Source organism: Strongylocentrotus purpuratus, unplaced genomic scaffold (genome assembly GCF_000002235.5).
Source record: "Strongylocentrotus purpuratus isolate Spur 01 unplaced genomic scaffold, Spur_5.0 spur5_scaffold_1, whole genome shotgun sequence".
Classification (NCBI taxonomy): Eukaryota; Metazoa; Echinodermata; class Echinoidea; order Camarodonta; family Strongylocentrotidae; genus Strongylocentrotus; species Strongylocentrotus purpuratus.
In genome coordinates, this window is record NW_022145594.1 from 745,404 (window position 1) to 763,432 (window position 18,029).

The following is an 18,029-nucleotide window of genomic DNA, read 5'->3' on the forward strand; positions in this document are numbered from 1 at the left end:
TGAAAATATATCTTCAGAATTTTTCAAATGACAAGGATACGATAAAGTTGTATTGTAGCATAAGTAGGGGTAACATTTTATGAATTATTATCACGATTGAGAAATGATTATAATAATAATAATAATAATATGTCTTGTTTACCCAGGGTAGCCTCATCAGTATTCATACTGTTCTCCCTGAGGGCCCTGTAGTCATACCCGAATGCTTTACCAATACGATGCATGTTCTGTAATTTGCAGCTCAGCAGTATTATCAGCATTAAATACTGTGCAAAGCTGTTGAATTATTACACTGAGACTGAGTTGGATACAGGGATTCCAAAAAGTTAGGAGGATTGGGAGGGGGGGGCAAACTTTCCTTCTCAGTTACATGCTATCGAAGAATCTCTCCCCGAGATCCCCCTCCTCATCGGGAAACATATTACCACGAGAACCCTGAAGGTCGTACAGGACCTCCATAAGTTTCTTACGAGTTGTTCTTCATCTTATAAAATATGATACGTGAAGCTGCATGTAATAGAGGAGTTGTAAATGTGTATAATAGCGCTGATTTCACAAACTAGCAAACTGAAAATTTCGTCGATCCGGTCAAAATTTATATTTTCAGGGAATTTCTTAGAGAGACCTACGGGTGTCGTAAGATAATGAGATTTCACATGAAGGTTTTTCTTTTCAGCGAAAAAATATGGTGGAAATTAAGGTATGATAATTTAGAATTCTCTTTCGGATGTACAAATCTGTACAAGATCCAGGAAGCAAAAATAGACAATAAAAACAAATTAAAAAGAAAAGAAAGAAAGAAAAAGAATTTTCGGGGTCATTTCGATCGGTAAAAGCGAGGAGCAGTGGTCGGTTGTGCCCCCCCCCCCCCCCTCCAAATCGGGGAGATAAATACAATTTATTTATTTCTGATCAATGGGAAAATGTACATTTCAACAAATATATCAGTCTAGCTAACCGTCTCAAGCCCAGGAATGGTTGTAATACATGTAAATGCTAAGGCGTTTTTCGTGATTGACACTATTATATGCTCTATGGCTTACTGCTTTGGCCCGAATGTCAACTCTTTAGTTTCTAATGTTAATACTGTATGTATAACTGTGTACGTACTGTAAATTATTGGTCGGAAAACTTCTGCCCAAATATGAGGTTGTTTATTTTGGACATCTCGCTGCACAAATATGAAGCTTTTCGAGCAACTCGCTGACCTCAATGAGGACAATTTGAGTTGTTGGCTACCCGAATATCGGAACTTATACGACTCCCCCTCCCCTCCCCTCCCCTCCCCCCTCCCCCCCCCCCCCCCTCCCCCATCATGCCATACCAGGGATATATCCCTGGCCATACGCATATATGATTGATTGACACTCAAACGAATGATCCGGCGTTACAAAATGGGCAGCAAGCACGTCATAAAATTGGCCCGGAAATCTAACCAATCACAGCGCCGGAAAAGCTGAACAGATGAAAAACAGAAGGTGATTGGCTAATTAAAGTAATAAAATCCCCGGATGTTCCATTATCCTGTTCACGGAAATGAAAACAAGTGTATGTGATGTCTGCGCATTGTACCACCTCCGTTCATTCATTACTTTGGAGCCCTTATCGAAGAGAACACCTGTCACAGCGCTACTGCGATGGAGTTTCCACCTCAAATAGTATTACCCTGGCTTGCATCAATGCTCGTGTTTACAGGTATGCCTATAATATCTTCCGGTGTGTTTGTGTGCTGTGAATTGACAAGGGGAAGTAGTAAAGGGCATTGACAAATAGTGTGTTTGATAAGTGGAATGAGACGCCTCAATCTCATTACTATTGGATACCAGGATGAAGAGAGATACACGGTGGCCGTATAGTACATGCACATGTTTGTCATTTTATGCTCATTTTTATATTGAGAACCATGAAACATTGATTGTTACCCCTGGTTCCACATTTATCATGATATTGAGAATCTCATACTAGTCGCTTTTGATTCTTTCTTACCTTCCATATAGCGTTATCACAAGTCAAGTCTATAATTATATCCATGATATCTATCTGCGAATAAATAAGTCTATAAAATAAGTACATGCAAATATTTTGTTAACCAAGTGATCTAAGTTGTTTATTTGATTTTAAATGTATTTAACGCTAATCTTGAGTTCTGGTATTATGGGAAGCGTATTTTGAGGGAAACTTGCTATGATTCGTTCTGGATCATAGTGAATTGAAAACGAACGCACAAAGAACTTACTGGGCATCATCTTCGATAAAGCCACATCTCCCATGCGCACATAGCGCACATAGTGAGAGGTGTCGGGCCTATAATTCTTACCTTGATTTCCTTATCTTTCTATATATGCTCATTTCTCAACCACTATACATTTCATACCAAAATTGTTTGGCACATGTCATTTCCTTGTAATCGTTGGAATCTGAGAGAATTTATTTTTCTATATTTACCAGAAGTTTATCTTTATCTGACTTGTTATTTTTATTTCTTTTGAATATTTCACCATTTGATCCTTTTCAAATCATATGGGAAGCCCCTTTCCGGGATTTCTGCCCCATCATGCCCAATATATACATTACACATCACCATGATGATGTACGTTTTGCCTGTGAGTGTGTGGTACGTGCATGAGAGTGTATTTACTATTGGTGTGTTTTTATCTGGATGATGCCCTTCTCCACCTTTCAATACTTCCCATGTCTCTACACGTAATACATCTCGAGATGATGACATGCTTTATGATAAGTTCAAGAGGGTCACGAGATGATCGAAAGTCTGCTAAGTGGTAGGCAAGAATGCAGAGATCTGTCACTGGCCCATAAACTTGTGTTCATGTTATGATTGTGACAATTCTTGATAGAATATAAATAGATTTCAGAACTTAATAAATCAATCTTTGATTAATCTTTACTGGCCATTATTTATTGATCAGTGAGGGATCCGGAAAGATATAAACTGTAAATCAAGAATTCATGAAGAGAGCTAAGACATTTCCATTCCGGCTTTATGAAGAACAGCTAGTGTACATACATTCGGGGAGATGGGAGGGATTATCTCAGTGGTATACATGTTTGGACATGGGCAGATCCGCTTACCTACAATGCAGGATCGGATCATACGGGCTATGATTTGATTTCAAAGCGTGGATCCTGTTCGAAGGCTCCTTGGTAGAGATTTAGCATTGCTTTGTTCAATTGTTTGTTCTGTTTAGGTGTTTAAATGTGCCGTTTCTGCTCGAGCTGTTTGTTGTTCAAATGGAATTGCCTTACATACAACTCAATACAAGATTTATAAACCCCGGGACGGACGTTGCAGCTGTGTATATTGGACCTAACTAAGCACATAATCTGGGAGCATTATAGGGTTCTTGGCAAACAGGATGTTGACCACCCACCTCGATCTCTATGGGTGGGGCAGGTATGATGGTCAAAACTATTACCTTCAGTAAACTACTAGGCAAGCAATCCATTGTGAAGCTAGCCTCGATCTGGCCTTTTGACAAGGCTTCGTGACTCTGGCTAAGCGGCTGAGATGAGTCTAGATACCTGGGGGGCGTTTCATGAAACAATCAGTCGGTGGTTTTCACCGACTAATATCATGTTCACCGCCAATTTAGTCAGCGCCGGCTAAATTTGACCAATCACAGGCCTGGAAAATAGTCGGTGACAAAAGAATTGTCGGTGAACATGATATTAGTCGGTGAAAACCGCCGACTAATTGTTTCATGAAACGCTACCCCGGTGTGAACGCGTTTACTCAGGTTTTCGCGATAAGTCTCTTTTTAGTCGCTCGGCGTCTATCAGACATGTTGCCTTGTTTAAAGGCTAGCCTCGATCTGCAGCACGTTGATTTTGGTATGAGTAGGCCTATGGCATTAAAGCCCCACTGTCCTACTAGTAGCTACTTGCTCCCTCTATAAAGAAAACTTCCCCAATCGGTGCCTGTTGGTCCCCCATGATCCTCTCTTTCGTATGTTGATTGAGAGATGAGTTAATGGGATCAAAGAGATACTAGCTGGTAGCTCTTTAATGAGATAGCCACCTGTCAGTGACCTTGATGTGTGGTCCAATCCCTTCTGGCCGAACTAGTACAACCGTCCTTTAAATGGTGTATAACAAATAATGGAGGAGAATTCCGACATAATATAAATGATGATCGGTCTCAACCGAAATTGCATTTGAAATGTTGCCAATATGCCCCAGCTTGATTTACTGCTGTTTACACAAATGAAAAACACGACAAGCAGTTTAATTTATGTATTGTACGGTGTACCCCCATTTGTACGTACATAATTTTGTAGAATAAAACTTTTTTTGTTCTTAATTCTTTTTTTGAAAGAGAAAGCTAGGCCTATCAATCATTTCAAAATAGATTTCGACCACTTTGTCTTTATTTATATGTGATAATGTGAACATTATCATAGAACCCGACCCTGTGTTTTCAGTAAATATTTCATTTTGATGTCTATAAACAATCAAAACAATTGTTTCGAGCCAGACATAGTGCCTTCTGTTTAGGTATCAGAGAATGTGTTTCACCGTTCAGAAGTAGATTCGCTCTTCTCGGCAATAAGAGCCAATGCGTTGTGAAATCAGCGTTGTTCAAGTGCAACATACACTGTGCTTTCAATCGAAAATGGTCGGGGGGTGGAGACGTCACCTTATACAAGCTTCATTCATTTCAACAGTGAAAAAATACGTGGGAGCTCGGGGCAAAATAGCCCCCGAAATGCCCAAAAGAGCCCCCAAAAGTCATAAAAGAGCCCAAAAAATTTGCATAGAGTTCAATGCAAAAAAATTAAAGAGTGTTATTTTCATGCAAGCAAGCTTGGAAAGTAGCCCCCAAAATTGTGTAAGTATTTTTTTCCTTGCATTTCAATGATGATGAAACACATATAGCGACACATTGTAAAAAAAAAGATCTTTGAACTTAGCCATTGTGGTTGGCTACCAAGGACAGCGGACACCATTATGGACATACCACACATTAAAGAGATAACCACTATTATATCGAAAAGGAAATGAGAATGGGAGGGGCTAATTAGTCTGCAAGCACAGACCCTACTTTGACACTTTTTCAACAAATCATTGTGCCTTGAGAGAAGCCTAGCCCAGCTACCTACTGGTTGTGTCAGTATAGCAGCTACAGTACAATGTACATGGCCTAAGGTAGTCTTATAGTGCAGACTCACTTTTACGACTGACCAGGGTTTTTGCTTGCAGACTAGGGGCTAATCACATTATCTAACTGTATTGCTATATCAAAAGTTACAGAGTGTTATTTTAATCGTCCGTACAGGATTTCCGATAAATATCTGTGTGAGTAATTATTATTGGAAGTGGCATCCCACGCAATTATGCGTGCATGCATCCTAGGCTGCTGACAGCGAACACTTTGCTAACTTTGTGCGCGCCCCTTCCCCCTTAAAAATATATTCTATTAGAGGTCGATATTGATCAGTAGGGGAGCTACAGGGGGCACGTGTCCATAACCGGTCCCATACATGGCGAGACAAACAAATTGAGAAAGAAAAATGGGGAACAGACTCCCTCCTCTATCAAATCGGTGGCATTAGTGATCTCAGACTATCGGTATCCCTTATTTAAAAAAAAGTATGGTTACCATGGTTTTTTCTTCCAAATGACCATCCACCATGGTAACGATGGTATCAAGCAATGATAAACATAGAGTCATCAAATAATGAATGTTATTGTTTGATACCATGGTTACAATCATGGTGGATGGTAACTTGGACAAAAAACATGGTTACAATTGGTTCTTTTTATAAGGGATCCCCCCCCCCCCCCCACCAAAAGAGGAATTGTTCCAGTGTCCGCCCCCTTAAAAAAGCTCAATGGCTCAAAGCTACGCCATCGCCATTGAACATCTGAGCCGAGATCATTGGAACAACAATACAGGTTATAGGTATCACTGAAAACACGATACAATGGAATATATCAATAGTACATGTACATGTACGTAGGTTTGCAGTTACATGATGTTTGTCTCGGCCAGGGAGCTGCCTCAACTTTGAGTTCTTTGGTAGTGGCAACTGACCAGGGTATGCCCTGAACTGACTAAGGAGTTTTCTTGTATAGATAGGTAGTGTCAGAAATAGTGGCTATAGTAAAGTTTGTTCATGTTAGTGGGTGATTAGTCTGGAGGCACAGACCCCTAACGGTCATAGTGTGTAAGAGAGTGTCTGAACTGAGAGACTATGCCGACAGCAAGGTTTTCTGCATCCCATATACTTTGTACGTTAGCTGCTTCCGACCATAGACGTCTATGTTCCGACCATCCTGACATAGCTAGAGACTAACAAAGCTAGGCTCTACTCAAGAATTTTTGGAATTGTGTTTAACTATCAAATAAGAGTCTGTGCCTGGAGAATAGAGCGCCACCGAACCGAACCGTTTAGTGCGTGATGTTGTTGGGAGGTCTATCCATCACTCACGTAGCATGTGACATGTTTGGATAAGAGCTGAGTGGGTTAGAGACCAGGGTGATTCCCCGTCACTTGTACACTGAAGACAGGCCCACCCAACATGAAGCAATACTTAAAGAGAAGGTTGAGTTCTGGGAAGAGGTGAAAAAATAATTTTTGAGCGTTATCATTCTTATTATGCAAGTATGGAAGAACATCAGATAAGACATGTTCCCTGAAAAGCATGGCTATTTAAATGCCTTCATATTCTAAATATGACATGAAACATCGTAAAAATCTGGATAGGATTTTTACCCCATGTGTTTGTGTAGTCCCATATACATCTTTCTGTGTACAGTGTTTGTAAATTTACCAAGACTTGCCCAAATTTCTTATCATTTTGATGACTCCAGAACCTTGCAATACACATAAATTCTTATATGCTAGATGATCAATCTGTTCTGGTCAATTCCACACCGTTTCTTTCACAATGCAACCAGAACTCAACTTCATCTTTAAATGGGAAATCCACCCTGCCATGAAGTTGGATGTAATAGAAGCAGAAAAATAAGCGGAACATGTAGGTGAAAGTTTTAGCAAATTCTTAGTAAAAATAAGTAAGTTGTGAATTTATAAGTTCATCAAACACAAACTGTCAACACCGTGACGTTTCTTCCTCTCCAATTTGCTATTTCCTTAAAATTCCATATACTATCAGTATTATCTACCCAAACAGGGGTTATAGAAACATATTTGCAATAATTAAAACTAGGGTGCATGTATGATCGAGAAACAAAATTGAGGGAACATTACTGATTTGTTGTTGTTCGTATATGGAAAATGAGACTTGAGAGTGGAGCTAGCAAGATACGTCACAGAGTTGCCAATAATTCATGTGTTTGATTGATCACAACTTCAACAATTCAAAACAAATTAAAGAGTGTTATTTTCATGCAAGCAAGGTTGGAAAGTAGCCCCGAACTTCAGAGACCCGTTTTCTACAGTGCTTTGTACTGAATGAGATTGAGTCCAAATAATGTATACGAAATACAATACAAGACAAACAAATTATCATTTTCAAAGATAACCAACACGTCCTGAACCGACGCTAGGCCATTGTATAGAAAATAACGATTGCAAAGGATTTCCATTCATCAACTCAATGGCAATTTTCATATCCTGTTCCTGTTGCACATCCCATCGAAATTAAGTTCCGATTTGTATGTTATTAATAGTCAATTATGCCATATGTTCACACATTTTGATAGGTTATGAACAAACCCATTGGAATTGCTTTGGGATCATGATTATTCGGAATACATGAACCCTCCCATCTCCATACATGAACTTAGCAATAGGTAGTTTTAGTCTTTTCTACCATTTACATGTCTATGCATGGTTTTGTATACTTGATAAGGTAGACATGCCCCCTCCCCCACCCCTAGTCTGCAAGCACAGACCCTAATTTGACACTTTATCAACAAATCATTGTGTCTTGAGAGAAGCCTAGCCCAGCTACCTACTGGTGTGCCTGTGTCGGGATCAGCTATAGTACATGGCCTTATAGCCCCCCCCCCCCCTTTCCCCTCCCTTCAAATCCCGTAGTGGTCCGAGACATGATTGACCAAGAGGCTTACAGCGGACCAGAAGGTGAAGGTTAAGAGTGAGCGCTAACTAGACCCACCTGTATGTGATTAGCAACCCCACCTACTGCGATGAGCGACGTGTATTCACTGAGTGATTGCTCATTAGGCCCTCAAACTGACGGGGAAGAAAACACAAGACGAGATTATAGTTCGAACTCTAAGAGCACATGTTGTAGGAAAGTACAGAAGGCGACAGTTGTATATGCGGAGTATGCATGCTTTAACATTTCTTTCTATTACTCCTTCTATGCTAGGCTATGACGTATAACTTACATATAGACTTATTAAACTGAAAAGGAACGAAACAAGCTATAGGGCAAAGACCGTGTTGATGCCCTCTCTACATAATATATCTTGTTTCCGATGACCCTTTGTTCGTCTTTTATCAAAATGATGATAAAGTAGTAGACTTTTAATTTGATATTGACCTTAAATTAACAACTGATGCCAAAATGCAAAAACGCTGATAACTGCCATTGTCAGGATATCTGCTTGTCGTATTAGAATGCACTTGCGCACTTGAAGGAAGAAGATAGGGGCAGATTCGTTCCTAATTGACACATATTTGCAGCCCCTATAGTCCCTACGATGATAAATAAAAATATTGCAGCTACACTGTACGTAATCAATTTAACTAAATAAATCTTGGAAACGCTTGAAATATATGCACTTTCTCACCCACCCCCCCCCCCCCCTCAAAAAAAAAAATTAAAATAAAATTAAAAATAAAATTAAAAAAAATAAATAAAGATAATAAATAAAAAATGAATAAATAACTAAATAAATAAAAATATAAAAAATAAATAAATGAAGAAACAAAATATGCCTGAATGTTTTGCCCCTCCTGAGGCCAGGGTCTGGATACGCCAGTCACTGAACATGTTTTTCGTTCAAAGCTCGTGTGATTGCATGATGCACGTGAGAGCCATTGAATGTTCGCCTTCAATAAATGTACATAACTTTTGTTGTTTCTTTCTAGTTGTTACTGGACAACCTCCACTGCAGAACTCATCTTCAGTAGTCATAGGTAAGCATTTTTTTTTACATTTCGCAATTTGCTGTTCTCATTCAAAAGGACGAAGCTTCATAATTCAGCTCAATATCTTTTTTCCCCACAATATCAATGAACGGCTCCATTTGTCATATGATGAATAGTTTTCAAACACTTTCCGTAATGTCAATGTTTAACCAGAGAGGGAAAGGGTTAACGGACCACTACAAATCAAATTGAATCTAGTCGGATCCATTGATATTTAATCATATTGAGTCAAATTAAATGGAATCGAATCACCTAGATATTCGAATTGAATTGAATCGTATTCATTGGGATCGAATCGACTAAAATTGAATCAAATCGAATCAAATCAAGATCAGATCGAATGATTCAGAAATGTAATTTAAAAGAATTCAATTATTTCAAATACGGTAATATTATCCATGCATGACTAGGCGTGCCTATTCTTTTGAAATTTGGTATGAACTTCCTAGTATGAAGTATTTTTATTCATAATTGCATGTTTTCCATCGTCAAACGACTCTAATAACTGAATTATTTGTGTTTTAGGTGGTCGGAGTAAGTGTGAACCCCTGACTATGCCGCTCTGTCTGCAGAATGGAGTTCAATACACAGAAACTATCTTCCCTAACCTAGCTGGTATGATGACACAACAAGATGCTATAGTTGCTTCCGAGGTGAGTCCTCTATCGCTGCTGGAATGTCCCTTTTCACTGGCGTAGCATCACTAGCGTTGGGGGGGGGGGGGTACAGACAGTGAGGGGAGAGGGGGGACCGGGGGAAATTGTCATATTCGTGATGAATTTCAAATAGCGCCTATACAGTCATATAATGGTAGCTGCGACCATGAAAATATCGGAATATGCAGTTCTGATATATCATTATTAAACGGGAATAGAAAATCGGTTGATTTTAGTCAAGAAACATTGGTTTACTTTTAAGGCTAAAGTAATATCGATCTTGCGAGAGAGCTATACAACATAACAAGTTTATTATTCTCAATTTTATCACTTTAGACTCGTTTTCAACCGTGAAACGATCATTGAATATTTTAGGGTCGCATATGCCTCCAACATGATGTTCATTTGCTTACCTTTAAAAGATGTTCAAAGTATGCAAATATGTTCATCAAATTTCTGTTGAAAAGATCCTCAAAGTTTCGATTTCGGAAATGAAATCTTGCCTTTCTACGAAACTTGGTTATTCTCAGTCCAGAATTATGCGTCGAATACTAGGGGTCAACACACAGTGTAAGCTAATTCTGGATATGTACATTTTGCTTATCCTCTGTGTTAATTTTAAGTGCCATGTTACAAATTATTATATTCACTTGTTATGAATAATTGTATTTCAATAATCAAAATGTGAATTACATACACTAATTGTTGTAAGGTATTACAAGCATTATGGCTTAATTGTCCTACCTAACAACATGCAATGTATGCAGTTCGAATTCGAACTATTGAAATAATAATAACTAGCAGGACCCGTGGAAAATCCACGGGATTCTAGGGGAGGGGAAGGGGGGGGGGCGGTAAATAGAAAGAGGCCTATGTGCTATCGAAAAATAAAATTTGATTATATTTCTATAGGGTCTAGACGATTTTTATAATATACGCTGTTTGACCATGAATGGCGCACCATAATACCCGTTTTAATGCATTGATTTGATGAAGAAACTGTATCATAGTAAAAGTATTCTATCCAGCATGGCTATATTTTGAAACGACCATCCGAATTTTCTTGTGAAAACTTTACTTTGAAAAATGATTATCGAAATTCAGCATAAAACTATACATGGGCAGAATAATTACAATCTAAGCTCAGGTTTCATACCTCTATAGTCACGAAACTATATTGAGATAGGGGCAATAACAGCAATTTCAAAGTGTTGTCGAGTCTCAGCTCACACACAGTCACAGTTCCGACAGTGCTCGGCAGCAGTAGCGCACTGCACTGTCCGTGCGTGGACTCGAGCCCCACGGTAGCTAGCTTGCAACTGGACTGTCAATTACGATGAATTTCTTGTGAAAACTTTACTTTGAAGAATGATTCTCAAAATTCAGTAAATATGGACAGGATAATACCAAGGTAACCCTGCTTGCATACCTCTATTCACGTAAACTATATACAAATCACAGCAATCATCATAGAATCAGAGTCGAAGCGACTGAGCTGTGCGTGTGACGGTGAGCGTAGAATCATCGCACACATTATACACGTACGTTCGTACACGAAGCAGGTCCGCCTGGCCTACAAAGCATATCCTATAGAAAGACGCATAACACAGGTAAGCCCAACCCGTGAAAGCGTGCATTTTCTACATGCCATCACCCGGGTAATTCATCTGTTAATGTGTATTTCTCTCACATGCTACAAAGCATATCCTATAGCAAGATATCTAAACTTGGGGTAAGCCACATCCGTTACTACGTGATGTGCTACATCCATTGACAGAAGTAGATTCTCGTCCGCTGTGTGTCTCTTTGTTGATTGCACAGAGGGCGGATGCACGCCTTACCGACTCGCTCTCGCGAGTTCGTCGCCTCCTGGCAATCCGCGACGCCCGCCGTGCTCTCGTCCACCCGTCCTCCCCGGAACCTCGAATACCACGTTTAACGGCATGGACGTCGATCGCGGGGTCGACGTGGCACGCGGGTTACGGGAGACATGCCTCGTGTAATTGTGTCGCCGTTCCCGCGCCACGGCGGAGGCGGGCGCGGTCGGGGAAAGGCGTTTTTGAGGAACCGTTTTGCCCCGTTTTGGACCCCCGCGGCGATTTTGCGTATTAATAATATAGATTCGTAACAGGTGAATGGAATGATTTGTAATTGTAACTAGGCACGTATCAATGCTTTGTGCATTAGACTTGATAATATTACAAAAATTGTCTATACAAAATTTGATCATTGTCTCCATAAAATCTATTGCAGTTTAGCACTGCCACCGATAGAGGGTATGGTGCAGGAGGGATCCAATCACTTGCTTTTCTTGTCCATCGGAATATGTTTCCTTATATGTTTAACGTAGATGATTAACAAAGTACTTTCTGACCTAAATGTACAATTGGGGATCACGAATCGTTAAAAAATATGACCATGCATTGGCCCAATTAAACTCAAGTAAGATGTTAATCTAATGTTGTGAAACCCCCTCGCAGTTCTTTCCTCCACCGTAAACTAAACGTACCGAAAAGTCCGAATGTGAATGGCCTCACGTAGGTTTTCAAAATGCGCCCTGCTGCCGGCCCTGATGTGCTATTTACACTCTTCCACCATAACAGGTGCTACATTCAATACATCGACAATTAGATTTCCGTTCTGGTTGTGCTCCTGTTCGTGCAATAACAGGCAGGGTTCTTTGGCGATAAAAATGTTAACAATTCTGGAATTTAACAGCACTACTTCAAAAGCTGCTGTATTCTTTACAAACTGACTTGCCCGTGTAAAAAAGGAATAAAAAAGGTCACAATTTTTCTTGATGTTACAAATTACAATAGGGAAATTGCTATTCATAATTAATAACTAAATTCTGCAAGATGTGTACATAACAAAGTTGTTGTGCTAAATATTCTCAAGAGATTTTTATCCTGTTTAAACAGTCAATTACTGTTATTCTTTTTTAAATATTTTTCGTAAATGGGGAAGGAAAATGTGCTCTCCCCCCCCCCCCAAAAAAAAAAGAATTCTTTTAAGTTTGTCTCCACTAGCTTGGCCAGGGGAGATTAGATCTCCCTGCAAGGTCACTGACTGTTGATTATCTCATCAAATCAGCTCTCAATTAAAATAAGAAAAAGGGGATCATGGGGGACCAATATGCTCCGATTAGGCATTGTGTGTTATATATATAAATAAGTAGTGCAGTGGGGCTTTAAAAGTTCTTTATCAAAATGACTCTTTTAATCCTGTGCTGCTGGTCAGTTTTATGCACCAGTAAATATAATTAGTGAAGTAAATCTAAGTTCGACTCAAAAAGCATCTGAAATATCTGATAATTTGTTTTTGCCTAGGCTTTGTACGACGTTTTAAGGTTTGTTCCATCATCCTATACCTAAACTTCAATACCTTGTTTGAATATATATTATTTCATTGTTCTCCTGACAGAGTTTGGCCCCATTGGTGGCAATAGGCTGTGGTCCCATAGCAGACTTTGTGTGTACGTTGTTCGCTCCACCGTGCCTTGAGGTAGGCGATGTATCCGTACCAGTACCTCCATGTAGACATGTCTGCGAGGAAGCTCGAGATCAATGTATGCCCATCTTCCAAACTGTTGGTATGCCATGGCCCGATCAATTTGAATGCTCAAGGTTTCCTGCCATAGCAACCGAAGGACCAGCTAGGTGTGCCGAACCTGAAATGAGTTAGTTATAATTTACTTTCGTTCTTTGTGTTCAATTAAGTAGCCCTACTTTTCTTTATCACCACCGCCAGATCATAAACTGTCAAAGTTGAAAAATGCTGTTGATATTTGTCCAGAATAAGATGTATCAGACAAAAAATATGATTTTGTCAAGAGGTGTAAAATAAATAAAAGCCGTTTTATTCTGATAAAGACTGAAAGCTTTCTCCTTGTACACCACTAAGTTGATAGGCCTGTATCGGATCGTTCATTCATGACACTCATCTTGTCACTTTTCATCAGGAATATCAGGGATTGAAGGAGGGTATCATCACTTTCTTTTACATATTTTCACATTTCAACAATCCTAAGGGTATTGTCTCACAGCCACTGATAATTTGTTCCTTAGAAAGGGTACCACAGCCGAAACAAAAACATTCTAACTCTTCGCCTTTATTTAACGTGTACAAATGATACCTTTGCTTGTAGGGGTACTCGATGCATTGAACGAGGCTCAAGAGGTAACGGAACAGCAGGAACCTGAACTATGTTATGACGTCACAGTACCCGAATGTCGTCAGATGGGATTCACTCATACAAAGTTCCCCAACATCTTCGGTCATACCACACCCGAGGAGATGGCTCAAGATATGACGTCACTAACTGGACTTATCCTATCGGGATGCTCAGACGACCTTCTGCCTCTCATCTGCGCAGCTTACCTGCCCAAATGTGATTCTGAGACTGGTGACGTCACCAAACCTTGTAAAGAGACTTGTAGAAGGATCTCCAAGGATTGTAAAGATGCGATGAAAGAGCTGTCCATTGGACGATTAGATATCTTCACATGTAGGAACTATCCATCCAAGAAAGACGGTGAATGTGTGGAGGGTAAGTACTAACAAGGTTCAATTTTGACCGGGGTGTGCTGCTGAATCATCGAAACCCCTAACCATTTTTAAAGGTCATTTCGTGTTTTTGCATGTTTAACACCCGAGAAAGACAAAAAAATGAAATTTTGAAAAACGGACCAATTTTTCAATGGTATTGTTGTTAAAATGGGACTCAAGTTTAGGGATTTTGTTGGCGAAAAAGTGTCCTATTAGAGCGACACACCCCCGTATGTCAGAAAATATGAGTACCCCTCCCCCAGGCCTTTAGCAGTCATGTTCGACACTTCATATACCAATATGACAATATCTGTAAACGAGGCCGTATCGTTTAAAGACTTTCGTTTGGTCCGGATCGATCGCAAGTACAAACTCGCAAACCCTTATCTTTTTAGTACAGGTTTGCGATTGATATGCATTATGCGATCACTTCAATCAAATGTTACTATATGTAAGACGGGGTCCAGAAATGAAATACTAAGGAATGAAATGAGTTTATTGTTTGTATTTCAGATGTCCGTGCACCTGCTGTCCCAGTTATAATGAACATCTCGAGACCTGCCGTATCTCAGGCACAGATCTTCTCCCAACAACCTGACATTCCTAACGTTAGCTTTAACGGTCTCGAGATCACATTCTTCAACTCCGCGGGAGATGATGAGGGCACCGTGGTCGTTGATACAGAGGACGAAGCTACCATCGATCTCATGACGCAGTCCCAGTATACCTTGTTGGTCCGTGCCGTCAATGATTGGGGAGCTAGCGCATACGTGGATGCCACAGTACCTGAATATGTTCAGCGCGCTGGTAAGTACCAATGTCCGTTGCGTTGCACACAAAGCGTTATTTTTTAAAGCTTTATTACCTCCACTAATCACGCCTGTGAAAGCATTTAACGCATAATTATATCCAGTTAATCAACGCAACATATTGCTCTCACTTTGTTAGATCTAACATGGCGTTTTGAAGACTGCACCATGTGACGTCACTGCCAGTGCCTTAAAGGCACACTTTCCTACTTGTAGCTACTTGCTCCCTCTATATAGAAAACTTCCCAAATCGGTGCCTGTTGGTCCCCCATGATCCTCTTTTTCTTATGTTAAATGAGAGCTGAGTTAATGAGATAGCCACCTGTCACAGTGACCTCGATGGCTCTCTGGGTGGTCTAATCCCTTCTAGCTGAAGTAGTAAAGACTACCTTTAAAAGGACAAACAAATTGGAAGAGCCAGGTTATTCCTTATGTTATCTATTGTTTTGATAATTTCTTATGTACTTCTTTGTTTTTTAACTTATGTATTAATTGTTTTTGTTGTTTTATTTCATTTCCAACTATAATTCATCTATTTGACCCCAAAATAAACACCTTAACTATAAGCAAGACCAAATAACTAATGTTCTATCTCTTTATTTGAAAAATGAGATTTCCATATGTTTTGTACACAAATCACAAAAATGAGCGATTTTCGGGCTGACATGCAAAGACAAAAGGACACGTGACTTTGTAATGGTAGGTCCGATTTTCAAAACAATTCTTTCAAAAGATGCGCAAGACTCGAAAGAAAAAAGTCACAAAATTTCAGTGCAAGATTTTCTTGCGTTAAAAAATTATTGCGAAAAATGTCGAGGGGGAGGGGGGCTTCTAAAGCCCCCCCCCCCCCTCCCCCGGGCTAGATAGGGTTAAGGCATTTGAAAAGCCATGCTTTTCATGGAACATTTTTTATCTGATGTTCGTCCACACTTGCATAATACAATGATAACGCTAACAAATAATTGTTCACCTCTTTCCAGAACTCATCCTTCTCTGTAAAGGTAAATCATAAACACTCAGCTAAAAACAATCTCTTACAAAGGACATACATGCATCTTTCAAAGTAAAAAAGTTTAATCTACAATAATTATTCTTTTGAATGTTTTTTGTTGTCCTCCTTGTTTAGATCACTGTGAATCAGTTTCTACTCCTATATGTATGGATATGAAATATGACTTCACCCAGTTCCCGAATCTCCTACAGCATGCAAACCAGGACGTTGCCTATTTGGAATTATCGCAGTTTGCTCCTCTCATCCAAGTCCAGTGTTCGTTGGATCTAGAGGCTTTCCTCTGTGCAGTCTATATGCCTCCATGTACAGGTCAATCAAGCCCACAAGGTCAGTTTGTTTTAAGATCACTAATATACAATGTCACTACTAAACAGGTTCACCATTATAAAAGGTCACCATTAAACAAGTTCACATAAAACCACTTTCTAGGCCGACTAGTAGCATCCAATGCTCAAAGCTTGAGTGAACCTAAGGTACATGCTGTAGCCACAACATTTCCTACATCGGTCCACTGCCTTAGATTAAACTTTATCAAAAGGAAACCCTAAGCCATTGCTGCTAATAATTGCACTCCAAATTTCTGAAGATGATGATGAATTGTTCTATTTTCTTTATAACTCCTGTATTCCATCCCTCTGCAGTCACAATAGAAATGTGAATAAAATCGCTGTCCAAAAAAGATATTACTCTGTGGTATTCAAGAAGATGACATTAAAACACAATCATAAAGGCTTTCGAGAAATCAACTCAAGAGTGACGTCACTCACTCATTGTATGTACTCTAGAAATCACGTGCTGATTACGTAATACTTTGAAATTGCCTGACGTCGATTCTTCAATCTTTACAAACGTTTTCTATGCAGCGCTATTCAAGATCTTTTAAAATAGTTCCACGTAGTTTCACGTAGTTGATGTAAATGAAGGTATGCCAGACCAAGCAATGATTTTCATCTTGTGTTTGACCTAGGTATCAAGCCGCCCTGTCGGGAGCTGTGTGAGTCTTCTCGTGTAGGCTGTTTACCACTGATGACTAAGTTTGGATACACTTGGCCTGAAACATTGGATTGCGATCAGTTTCCTTTAGGATCAGAAGTCGGCAAGAACTGCTTCTCCAACGGTAAGAGAGTGAGAGAGAGATGGGGAAATACAGAGAGAGGGGGAGATAGAGAGAGATTGAGGAGGGGGAGATAGAGATAGAGAGAGAGAGAGAGAGAGAGGAGGAAATGCAGAGAGAGAGGGGGGAGATACAGAGATGGGGAGATAAGGAGAGGGAGAGAGAGAGGGGAGGAAAAAATACAGAGAGAGGGGGATAGAGAGAGAGAGAGAGGGGGAGATACAGAGATAGAGAGAGAGGGGGGAGGAGGAAATACAGAGAGAGAGGGGGAAATACAGAGAGGGAGAGATGGGGAGATACAGAGAGAGAGGGGGAGGAGGAGATAGAGAGAGAGTGGGGAGATAGAGAGATAGAGAGGGAGAGAGAGGGAGGAGGGGATCAACAGAGAGAGGGGGATATGCTCTCTAAGAAGAAAAGAGTAAATGTACACTCGATTTTCACTACATTTTCACTCTCCAGAGGAGTGACGTCTGTGATCACTCAATTTTTTTAGAGAGTACAGAGAGGGAGAGATGGGGAGATAAAGAGAGAGAGGGAGATAGAGAGAGAGTGGGGAGAGAGAGGGGGGAGAGAGAGAGATAGAGAGAGAGAGAGATAGAGAGAGAGAGAGAGAGGGGGAGGAGGAGATACAGAGAGAGAGAGAGAGAGAGAGAGAGAGGGAAGGGGAGATAGAGAGAGAGAGGGGGAGATACAGAGAGGGAGAAATGGGGAAATAGAGAGGGGAGAGAGATAGATAGAGAGAGATAGAGAGAGAGGGGGAGGCGATACAGAGAGAGAGAGAGAGAG

General features: G+C 40.1%; 1 protein-coding gene across 2 annotated transcripts in view; it reads left to right on the forward strand.

Moving 5' to 3' along the window:
- Nucleotides 1-18,029, forward strand: part of SFRP (secreted frizzled-related protein) — a 38,768-nt gene that overhangs the window by 7,322 nt on the left and 13,417 nt on the right. Inside the window, 8 exon segments of one of the 2 annotated variants that reach the window (NM_214507.1) lie at nucleotides 1,547-1,695; nucleotides 9,045-9,092; nucleotides 9,630-9,757; nucleotides 13,184-13,439; nucleotides 13,908-14,309; nucleotides 14,822-15,115; nucleotides 16,244-16,456; nucleotides 17,097-17,246. In NM_214507.1, coding sequence (NP_999672.1) covers nucleotides 1,638-1,695; nucleotides 9,045-9,092; nucleotides 9,630-9,757; nucleotides 13,184-13,439; nucleotides 13,908-14,309; nucleotides 14,822-15,115; nucleotides 16,244-16,456; nucleotides 17,097-17,246 — 1,549 coding nt within the window. In that variant the 5' untranslated portion in view covers nucleotides 1,547-1,637. 2 annotated transcript variants of the gene reach the window in all.